Genomic DNA, 12,303 nt, shown 5'->3' with positions numbered 1-12,303 from the left:
GAAGGTGTTTTTTAAAACTTTCTTTCCTTTCAGGTTTACTTGTCATGGATTGACTACCGGTCAGAGTCATATTTTCCGGGTCAGAGCAGTTAACGCAGCTGGACTTAGTGAATATTCACAAGATTCAGAAGCAATCGAAGTAAAAGCTGCTATTGGTAAGTTCTTAGAAAAATGAATTTTTCTAAGTTACAGCGAAAGATACCATCCTCTTCAGAAATTGTGTAAAACTTCTAATATTGCTCGATGATTCCATCCTCAGATAATCATTGTCTCTGACTCCAGGTGACCTCTAACCTTCCATAGCTGTCATTTTACAGATCTTCATCACTTATCCAGATTCTGTGCATCTGTAGCCTTTTCATCTTCACCAGTCCAAGTTTCCTCAGATATTTCCCATTGTGTGAATCTCCATTCTAACTTCGTGCTTATCCCGGGAATATGAAGTGCCATCCAATTCCATGAGGGGGTATATCACCTGTAACACAGAGCACCTCATACCTAAAAGCCGTTTCATCTGCGGCAGAGCCTGGCTTGTTCTAAGTAACAGCACATTAACCTGCTTTTTATAAACTGCTAAAATTTGTGCAAGACGTGTGTGGTTGCTTGATATGTTTCATCTCTGCTGGCAAAGTAACCAACAGAATAAAACCAGTAATAAAGTAATTATATGTATGTACAGTGATGCACCTTCCAATCTCAAGGTGGGAAAGGGACCCAGGTATTTCAGGGCAATTAAATTGAAATCTGTGATGTAGTAGCACGTATTTAAAGAGAAATATTATTTAATAACAGTTATCTTCAGTTAGCACCCCATATTACTTTTTAACATTCCTTAGAATATGTTTGTATTATAAGGACATAGTGAACATGCGTCTTTGAAGTTGGGAGGTACAGACCATTAATATATCAGTAAGGTACATAACTCTTATTGTTATATAATCAAGATCTTCAATGTTTGTCTCCTGTGCACTTTATGGTCCTTTTTTCCCCCATTCTGTTGAATAATGGAGCTCTCTCAAGAAATGTCTGAGAAGTGCTTGTTCTTATATTTACTTGGGTCCTGCAAATCAGAATGGCTCCTGTTCTGTCTGTGGTTTTTTTTTTCTCATTTCTTCTATTTCGAAAATATGGAAATGTTGAAATGCTTCCTTGGTGTAAGTTATGTGAAATGTATGCTTTCCATATTTCTTGCAAAGCCGAGTGATTTCCGTTAAACCAAGATTGCTTTTGTTCTGTTTGTGGAGCTAATGTTTTTCTCGTTTGTTCTATGAAGTAAGAGCACTCTGTACTGTGTCCTGGTTCAAAGTGTTTCTGTTGTTATCTGGCAATTGTAGGGGGAGGAGTGTCTCCAGCTGTGTGGCCTGAACTGAGTGATACACCAGGTGGACTAACAGACTCCAGGGGAGGCATGCATGACACCTCCCAGCCAACTTTTAAGAAAGATGCTTTGCTTGGTAGCAAACTTAACAAACCTTCACTACCCAGTAGCTCTCACAACCTGGGCCAAACAGAAGTGAGTAAAGTAAGTGAAACAGTTCAGGAAGAGCTTTCCCCACCACTACAGAAAGCAGCTGTTAAGGGGAAAAGTAAGTCTGACCCTCTGAAAAAGAAGGATCTAGGTGAGAGTTGAAACAGTAAAAGCGTCCTGTCTGTTTCCATGAGTGTCCTCACCTCTCGTTGTCCAGATCACCTTCTTCCATCTGTGTTCACTTTCATCAGTGTTCATTCTTTTTTATGTTTTCAGTTATCCATTTGTAATACTTTTGTTTAATGAGTTGTGAAAGTAATTTTATAGGGGTTTGGCTTTGACACATAATTCATTGTGCTTAATGACAATAGAATATTTAAAGTAATTTGGTTATAAAGTCTCTTTGGTTTAACAAGCAGACACACCTTTGGCCTCATTTTGCTGAGAGAGTTAGATATGAGAGGGGAAGGATCTGATACTCATAGCCTATGGGAGGTCTTTCGAAATATCCGTGTTTGGTAATAAATGGATAGGAAAAATATTTCACCAAAAAGTAACATTTTATCAGGATCATAGTTATTAACTTCTGTTTTTCATCCTCAGGTTTTCAAATTACCTTCACATTTAATTCAAATAAACATAAGAAACAATATCTCTTTGAGTTGTCATGAAAAGTTTAACAGGGCATTATAATCACATATTCTATTATATATGATCCACATTCCCAGAACTCATTTACTTAAGACTATTTATCAGTAAGGCTAATTACCTAATCAGAATTAGAATAGAAAGACTAATGATCAGTAATCAGAATTTTCTGATTAGGATATTTGGTATTTGTGGTTTATATATTCTAGGAGACAATGTTTTTCTTATCAAATAAAAATGAAATAATAAGCATATACTGGTAAATCATATCATGCCTCTCAGCCATCCCCTATATATATCCCATCCCTAACTTCTGTAACCGTCTCTACTTTTTTTTTTTTTTTTTCCTGCACCACCAGGGAAGCCCTTCTCTACTTTTCTGACACCTTTATTTGCCCCTTCAACTCAAGATGAGATAGGGTATTCATTTGAGAGTTTATATTCAACATTGCTCTGAAATAGAGAGAGAGAGTAAGAAAGCTCTTCTTTAAAATGTAAAGAATGAAGGAGGTTGGTGATGGGGTAAAGAGAGAAAAAACGTATTTTATTTTTTTAAATCTTTATTGTTCTGAGAATCTTTTTGAATAAGAATGAGATAGTTCCTTTATCTCTGATGATCCAAATAAATATTCAGAAAATTCTTTTTAATGTTATTGCACATCTAGTGGATTTCTTTCCACCACCCCACCCTCTCTTTCTTTATCAAAAAAAACATAATTTCAGTAGTTGAGTGAAAGTTTCATCAGCAAATCCACATAAATGAAGAAAGACTTTTAAAACAACATCCAAATATTTTTCTGATTAAACACTAATAAACACAGTGGCAGCTATATAGTATTTTGTGCCATATGAATAATAATCCAGCATCAGGTTTAAAATAATGCAGCAAAAAGTATTATACTAAGAGAAAAATCACATGGCTGATTGCTCCTGTTTTTTAAAAAAGATTTTTAACATGGCATTTAGCTGAGCTCTAGTATATGATTCTTTTCTGTGTGTAGACAGAACCTATATAGTTGTAAGGTCACACAAGGGTACATGTACCTGAGGGGTGAAATGCTAACTGTTTGGAGATATATAGAAATTCTTAATAAGCAAATCAAGGCAGAAATTGATATACATATGTCATTTTCCTCAGGGAGCAAATGAAAACAAAACCACATAAAGAAACAAAAATATCTTACTTTTTCATGCTATTGCTTTAGGAATGAAGAGGTAGCATGTACCTCTGTCCTAAAATTTAGAGTTGAGATATACAAAGTAGGATGAAAAATAATCAATAAAGATACGTAAAGTATTGAAAAAAAGAAACAGAAATATATATCTTGGGAAAAATATTTCTTCTTATGGGGAACAGATCATTTTTCAGGATATTGTTAGTTATATTTTCAGGATATTGTTAGAAATACTAACATTTTGCTGTTAGTATCTCAAAACTTATTCCTCCTTGGGAGTGGAGGGGGCAGGTACTTTTCATCTTTGGAGTAATAATTGCGGTGCAGTTTTTACTGTGTGTCAGTTTTTTTCCTCACATACCAAATCGATGCTAAGTTACTTACTGGTGTCACGTTTTAGTTTTACACCACAGGACCTAGTGCCCTCATGCGTGTCACCAATGAGACAGTTTGATGCAGGTAGAATCATAGAAGCATTTCTGTCCACTCATGAGCTCTTCATATTGCAACAGCGGCACCATCTCCACCCTATGATATCACTTGTCTTGAAAGTTTTCGTGACTCAATGGTTCTTGGATGGAAGCAACCAGATAAGACTGGAGGGGCTGAAATTACGGGCTATTATGTGAACTATCGAGAAGTAATTGACGGGGTACCAGGAAGATGGAGAGAAGCCAACATCAAAGCTGTCAGTGATGAGGCATATAAGGTAAGTGTGTGGCCTTCAGTAGTGCGGGGTGTCATATGTCTGTTGACACACCACATGCACACAATGTACACACATGCACATACATGCACATGCCCAGCACCTTGTCAATGATTCCTGTCATTTCTCCAGTGTCCTTTGCCTGCAGTGATATGACTTTTGTGACAAATATACAAAGATGAATAGAAATATTTTGGCTAACCAGGCAGTATGTGTATTTTCTGATTTATACGTATAAACATAATTTCTTCAAATATTTAGTATGGAATATATACTTTTTATGAAAACTTATGTTTTTTACAAAAATTAACTCACAAAGTATCTGTAACAATATGCTACTAGTTTTAAGAGTCCCGGAATCCAAATGACTGGATTTTTAACTTTCAATGTCCAAATCACAAAGAATAAAGGGACATGGACCCGATGTCCAGACTCAGCTTGCCTCTGTGAAGTGGCCCCTGTTATAGTGCTCTGATAGCCACAAAGGGGCACTTCACGTGTCCACCCACGAGTTTCCCTGCTACACGTGGGCCTTCACTGCTCGGCCCACCTCAGAGCACCTGAGGGGTCTCACTATTACCATAGCTACTGGCTCCCCTCTTTACAGCATCGTCAGCTAGACCCAAGTCACCACCCCTCCCTCACAGAACCCCAAGCTGTGAGAGCAAGATCAGGGTGAGGCCCGGGGAATGGTGCTTTCCCCAACTGAATGTCACATTCTTTTAACTTAACATCTAATATTTATGAAATATCACACGCATACTGAGAATACATAAAACAAAATTTTATTTTATTTATTTTTGCGGTACGCGGGCCTCTCACTGTTGTGGCCTCTCCCATTGCGGAGCACAGGCTCTGGACACGCAGGCCCAGCAGTCACAGCTCACAGGCCCAGCCGCTCCGCGGCATGTGGGATCTTCCCGGACCAGGGCATGAACCTGTGTCCCCTACATCGGCAGGCGGACTCTCAACCACTGCGCCACCAGGGAAGCCCCAAAATTTTATTTTTAAGATTCTTCCATGTTGGTACAAGTAGCTCTGACTTTATTGCTGTGTATTCCATTATATGACCATCTCACAGTAGACCTTCCCATTCAATTATTGATTGACATGGGGCATTGTAAGCCATATCAAACAATTTAGCTATGAACATTTTTGTACATGCCTGCTGGCACATATGTGCACTAGTTTCTCTAGGTTATTACCCACAAGTAAAATTGCTAGGCCAGAGAGTCTTCTTATTTATCTCCAACTTCACCACATAATTCTCTGCTGTTTTTCTGAAGAGTATGAGAATTCCCAATGCTGCACATCCTTCCAGCACTTGGTGTGTTCACACTTTTCCTGATTTGACAATTTGGGTGTCAAATGAGTCTGAACATGTTTTCCTGTGTTTATGGTCCATTTTGAAATCTTTCATAGCATACCTAACAACGTTTTTGCCCATTTTTCTAATGGGTTTTCTTATTGCCTTGTGAAGTTCTTTAAATATTTTGAGCATAAATCCTTGTTGGCTATGTAAGTTGCCTATATCGTCTCATTGGCTAGACTTTTCCTATCCTTATGGTGAACTACACCTATTTTCTTGTCAAATTTACTGTAGTCAGATTTACCAACATTTGCTTTGTCATTAGCGATTTCTGTGCCTTTTTTTTTTTTAAGAAATACCTTCTAGTTCAGGAATCCTGAAAGCCATGGCCCCAGCTGGGACCATGCTATATAGATTATATTCTAAAGGCTTTATATTCTAAAGGCTTTACACTTACATTTAAGTTATTAATTCACCTATAAATGTTGTATATGATGTGAAATAAGGGTCAAATTTTTTTTCCCTTTTATGGATACCCAGCTTCATGATAAAATCAGGTGTAGACTGGATCATGGATACAGATTTGTCTTGGCTTAAATCATACAGTAGGTAAACTTTGTTAACTCAGCTGGTTCCATCAGTACCTCCATTTATTAAGCATTTTTAATGTTCAAAGGATTATTTATCATTCATGGATTTTTTTTGAATTTTGTTTTATTTATTTTTTCATACAGCAGGTTCTTATTAGTTAACCATTTTATACATATTAGTGTATACATGTCAATCCCAGTCTCCCAGTTCATCCCACCCCCACCCCCACCCCCACTGCTTCCTCCCTTGGTGTCCATACGTTTGTTCTCTACATCTGTGTCTCAATTTCTGCCCTGCAAACTGCTTCATCTGTACCATTTTTCTAGGTTCCACATATATGCGTTAATATGCGATATTTGTTTTTCTCTTTCTGACTTACTTCACTCTGTATGACAGTCTCTAGATTCAGCCACGTCTCTACAAATGACCCAATTTCATTCCTTTTTATGGCTGAGCAATAGTCCATTGTGTATATGTACCACATCTTCCTTATCCATTCGTCTGTCGATGGGCATTTAGGTTGCTTCCATGACCTGGCTATTGTAAATAGTGCTGCAATGAACATTGGGGTGCATGTGTCTTTTTGAATTATGGTTTTCTCTGGGTATATGCCCAGTAGTGGGATTGCTGGATCATGTGGTAATTCTATTTTTAGTTTTTTAGGGACCCTCCATACTGTTCTCCATAGTGGCTGTATCAATTTACATTCCCACCAACAGCGCAAGAGGGTTCCCTTTTCTCCACACCTTCTCCAGCATTTGTTGTTTGTAGATTTTCTGATGATGCCCATTCTAACTGGTATGAGGTGATACCTCATTGTAGTTTTGATTTGCATTTCTCTAATAATTAGTGATGTTGAGCAGCTTTTCATGTGCTTCTTGGCCATCTGTATGTCTTCTTTGGAGAAATGTCTATTTAGGTCTTCTGCCCATTTTTGGATTGGGTTGTTTGTTTTTTTAATATTGAGCTGCATGAGCTGTTTATATATTTTGGAGATTAACCCTTAGTCCGTTGATTCATTTGCAAATATTTTCTCCCATTCTGAGGGTTGTCTTTTTGTCTTGTTTGTAGTTTGCTTTGCAAAAGCTTTTAAGTTTCATTAGGTCCCATTTGTTTACTTTTGTTTTTATTTCCATTACTCTAGGATGTGGATAAAAAAGATCTTACTGTGATTTATGTCAAAGAGTGTTCTTCCTAAGTTTTCCTCTAAGAGTTTCATGGTGTCCGGTCTTTCACTTAGGTTTTTAATCCATTTTGAGTTTATTTTTGTATATGGTGTTAGGGAGTATTCTAATTTCATACTTTTACATGTAGCTGTCCAGTTTTCCCAGCACCACTTATTGAAGAGACTGTCTCTTCTCCATTGTATATCCTTACCTCCTTTGTCATAGATTAGTTGACCATAGGTGCATGGGTTTATCTCTGGGCTTTTTATCCTGTTCCATTGACCTAGGTTTCTGTTTTTGTGCCAGTACCATATTGTCTTGATTACTGTAGCTTTGTAGTATAGTCTGAAGTCAGGGAGTCTGATTCCTCCAGCTCTGTTTTTTTCCCTCAAGACTGCTTTGGCTATTCGGGGTCTTTTGTGTTTCCATAAAAATTTTAAGATTTTTTGTTCTAGTTCCGTAAAAAGTGCCATTGGTAATTTGATAGGGATTGCATTGAATCTGTAGATTGCTTTGGGTAGTATAGTCATTTTCACAATGTTGATTCTTCCAATCCAAGAACATGGTGTATCTCTCCATCTGTTGATATCATCTTTAATTTCTTTCAACAGTGTCTTATAGTTTTCTGCATACAGGTCTTTTGTCTCCCTAGGTAGGTTTATTCCTAAGGATTTTATTCTTTTTGTTGCAGTGGTAAATGGGAGTGTATCCTGAATTTCTCTTTCATATTTTTCATCATTAGGGTATAGGAATGCAAGAGATTCCTGTGCATTAATTTTGTATCCTGCAACTTTACCAAATTCATTGATTAGCTCTAGTAGTTTTCTGGTGGCATCTTTAGGATTCTCTATGTTTAGTATCATGTCATCTGCAAACAGTGACAGTTTTATTTCTTTTCCAATTTGGATTCCTTTTATTTCTTTTTCTTCTCTGATTACCATGGCTAGGACTTCCAAAACTGTGTTGAATAATAGTGGCGAGAGTGGACATCCTTGTCTTGTTCCTGATCTTAGAGGAAATGTTTTCAGTTTTGCACCACTGAGAATGATGTTTGCTGTGGGTTTGTCATATATGACCTTTATTATGTTGAGGTAGGTTCCCTCTATGCCCACTTTCTGGAGAGTTTTTATCATAAATGGATGTTGAATTTTGTCAAAACGTTTTTCTGCATCTATTGAGATGATCATATGGTTTTTATTCAGTTTGTTAATATGGTGTATCACATTGATTGATTTGAGTATGTTGAAGAATCCTTGCATCCCTGGGATAAATCCCACTTGATCATGGTGTATGATCCTTTTAATGTGTTGTTGGATTCTGTTGGCTAGTATTTTGTTGAGGATTTTTGCATCTATGTTCATCAGTGATATTGGCCTGTAGTTTTCTTTCTTTGTGACATCCTTGTCTGGTTTTGCTATCAGGGTGATGGTGGCCTTGTAGAAAGAGTTTGGGAGTGTTCTTCCCTCTGCTATATTTTGGAAGAGTTTGAGAGGGATAGGTGTTAGCTCTTCTCTAAATGTTTGATAGAATTCACCTGTGAAGCCATCTGGTCCTGGACTTTTGTTTGTTGGAAGATTTTTAATCACAGTTTCAATTTCATTACTTGTGATTGGTCTGTTCATATTTTCTATTTCTTCCTGGTTCAGTCTTGGAATGTTATACCTTTCTAAGAATTTGTCCATTTCTTCCAGGTTGTCTATTTTATTGGCATAGAGTTGCTTGTAGTAGTCTCTTAGTATTCTCTTAGTCTCTTAGTAGTCTCTTAGTCTCTTTGTATTTCTGCGGTGTCTGTTGTAACTTCTCCTTTTTCATTTCTAATTTTATTGGTTTGAGTCCTCTCCCTCTTTTTCTTGATGCGTCTGGCTAGTGGTTTATCAATTTTGTTTATCTTCTCAAAGAACCAGCTTTTAGTTTTATTGATCTTTGCTATTGTTTTCTTTGTTTCTATTTCATTTATTTCTGCTCTGATCTTTATGATTTCTTTCCTTCTGCTAACTTTGGGTTTTGTTTGTTCTTCTTCCTCTAGTTCCTTTAGGTGTAAGGTTAGATTGTTTATTTGAGATTTTTCTTGTTTCTTGAGGTAGGCTTGTATAGCTATAAACTTCCCTCTTAGAACTGCTTTTTCTGAATCCCATAGGTTTTGGATCGTCGTGTTTTCATTATCTTTTGTCTCTAGGTATTTTTTGATTTCCTCTTTGATTTCTTCAGTGATCTCTTGGTTGTTTAGTAACGTACTGTTTAGCCTCCATGTGTCCATGTTTTTTATGTTTTTTTTCCCTGTAATTGAATTCTAATCTCATAGTGCTGTGGTCAAAAAATATGCTTGATATGATTTCAATTTTCTTAAATTTACTGAGGCTTGATTTGTGACCCAAATGTGATCCATCCTGGAGAATGTTCTGTGCACACTTGAGAAGAAAGTATAACCTGCTGTTTTTGGATGGAATGCCCTATAAATATCAATTAAATCTATCTGGTCTATTGTGTCATTTAAAGCTCATGTTTCCTTATTAATTTTCATTTTGGATGATCTGTCCATTGGTGTAAGTGAGGTGGTAAAGTCCCCCACTATTATTGTGTTAGTGTCAATTTCCTCTTTTTTTTTTTTTTGTGGTACACAGGCCTCTCACTGATGCGGCCTCTCCCGTTGCAGAGCACAGGCTCCGGATGTGCAGTTTCAGAGGCCACGGCTCACAGGCCCAGCCGCTCCGCGGCATGTGGGATCTTCCTGGACCGGGGCACGAACCCACGTCCCCTGCATGGGCAGGCAGATTCTTAACCACTGCACCACCAGGGAAGCCCAATTTCCTCTTTTAGAGCTGTTAGCAGTTGCCTTATGTATCGAGGTGCTCCTATGTTGGGTGCATATATATTTATAATTGTTATATCTTCTTCTTGAATTGATCCATTGATCATTATGTAGTGTCCTTCCTTGTCTCTTGTAACATTCTTTATTTTAAAGTCTATTTTATCTGATATGAGCATTGCTACTCCAGCTTTCTTTTGACTTCCATTTTCATGGAATATCTTTTTCCATCTCCTCACTTTCAGTCTGAATGTGTCCCTAGGTCTGAAGTGAGTCTCTTGTAGACAGCATATGTATGGGTCTTGTTTTTGTTTCCATTCAGCAAGCCTATATCTTTTGGTTGGAGCATTTAATCCATTCACGTTTAAGGTAATTATTGATATGTATGTTCCTATTACCATTTTATTAATTGTTTTGGGCTTGTTTTTGCAGTTCCTTTTCTTCTCTTGTTTCCCACTTAAAGAAGTTCCTTTAGCATTTGTTGTAGAGCTGGTTTGATGGTGCTGAATTCTCTTAGCTTTTGCTTGTCTGTAAAGCTTTTGATTTCTCCATCGAATCTGAATGAGATCCTTGCTGGGTAGAGTAATCTCGGTTGTAGGTTCGTCCCTTTCATCACTTTAAGTATATCATGTTACTCCTTTCTGACTTGTAGAGTTTCTGCTGAGAAATCAGCTGTTAACCTTATGGGAGTCCCCTTGTATGTTATTTGTTGTTTTTCCCTTGCTGCTTTCAGAAATTTTTCTTTGTCTTTAATTTCTGCCAGTTTGATTACTATGTGTCTCGGCGTGTTTCTCCTTGGGTTTATCCTCTATGGGACTGTCTGCACTTCCTGGACTTGGTTGACTATTTCCCTTCCCATGTTAGGGAAGTTTTTGACTATAATCTCTTCAAATATTTTCTCGGGTCCTTTCTCTCTCTCTTCTCCTTCTGGGACCCCTATAATGCAAATGTTGTTGCGTTTAATGTTGTCCCAGAGGTCTCTTAGGCTGTCTTCATTTCTTTTCATTCTTTTTTCTTTATTCTGTTCCGCAGCAGTGAATTCCACCATTCTGTGTTCCAGGTCACTTATCCATTCTTCTGCCTCCATTATTCCACTATTGATTCCTTCTAGTGTAGTTTTCATTTCCGTTATTGTGTTGTTCATCTCTGTTTGTTTGTTCTTTAATTCTTCTAGGTCTTAAACATTGCTTGCATCTTCTTGAACTTTGCCTCCATTCTTTTTACAAGGTCCTGGATCATCTTCACTATCATTATTCTGAATTGTTTTTCTGGAAGGTTGCCTATCTCCATTTCATTTAGTTGTTTTTCTGCGGTTTTATATTGTTCCTTCATCTGGTACATAGACCTCTGCCTTTTTCATCTTGTTTATCTTTCTGTGAATGTGGTTTTTGTTCCACAGTCTGCAGGATTGTAGTTCTTCTTGCTTCTGCTCTCTGCCCTCTGGTGGATGAGGCTATCTAAGAGGCTTGTGCAAGTTTCCTGATGGCCAGGACTGGTGGTGGGTAGAGCTGGCTATTGCTTTGGTGGGCAGAGCTCAGTCAAACTTTAATCCACTTGTCTGCTGATGGGTGGGGCTGGGTTCCCTCCCAGTTGGTTGTTTGGCCTGAGGCGACCGAACACTGGAGCCTACCCAGGCTCTTTGGTGGGGCTAGTGGCGGGCTCTGGGAGGGCTTACACCAAGGAGTACATCCCAGAACTTCTGCTGCCAGTGTCCTTCTCCTCACGGTGACACATAGCCACACTCTGCCTATGCAGGAGACCGTCCAACACTAGCAGGTAGGTCTGGTTCAGTCTCCTATGGGGTCACTGCTCCTTCCCCTGGGTCCCGATGCACACACTACTTTGTGTTTGCCCTCCAAGAGTGGAGTCTCTGTTTCCACAAGTCCTGTTGACGTCCTGCAATCAAATCCCACCTGCCTTCAAAGTCTGATTCTCTAGGAATTCCTCTTCCCGTTGCCAGACCCCCAGATTGGGAAGCCTGACGTGGGGCTCAGAACCTTCACTCCAGTGGGTGGACTTCTATGGTATAAGTGTTCTCCAGTTTGTGAGTCACCCACCCAGCAGTTATGGGATTTGATTTTACTGTGATTGCGCCCCTCCTACCGTCTCACTGTGGCTTCTCCTTTGTCTTTGGATGTGGGGTATCTTTTCGGTGAGTTCCAGTGTCTTCCTGTCGATGATTGTTCAGCCGTTAGTTGTGATTCTGGTGTTCTTGCAAGAGGGAGTGAGAGCACGTCCTTCTACTCATTGTCTCCTCTTTTAAAGCCTAGTTCATGCATTTTTTTCACATTAATACATTCCATCATTTCTATTTTGTAAATGTTTTCACATTTTTTATTTTACTACATATATTTACCCCCACAACAATGTGGTTCATACTGAGGGATATAGAAAATATGAGATCACTCAGTAAAGAGCAGAAATATTACAAGAA

The 12,303-nt window shown here is 38.3% G+C and overlaps 1 protein-coding gene across 1 annotated transcript in view; it reads left to right on the top strand.

Moving 5' to 3' along the window:
* Positions 1–12,303, top strand: part of MYOM1 (myomesin 1) — a 137,548-nt gene that overhangs the window by 78,545 nt on the left and 46,700 nt on the right. The window contains exons 16-17 of the mRNA XM_007456559.1: positions 34–155; positions 3,804–4,000. Coding sequence (XP_007456621.1) covers positions 34–155; positions 3,804–4,000 — 319 coding nt within the window. The remainder of the gene's footprint in view (positions 1–33; positions 156–3,803; positions 4,001–12,303) is intronic.

This window comes from Lipotes vexillifer, unplaced genomic scaffold (genome assembly GCF_000442215.2).
Source record: "Lipotes vexillifer unplaced genomic scaffold, Lipotes_vexillifer_v1.1 scaffold429, whole genome shotgun sequence".
In the NCBI taxonomy this organism is placed as follows: domain Eukaryota; kingdom Metazoa; phylum Chordata; class Mammalia; order Artiodactyla; family Lipotidae; genus Lipotes; species Lipotes vexillifer.
This window is presented reverse-complemented; position numbering and strand designations above follow the sequence as displayed.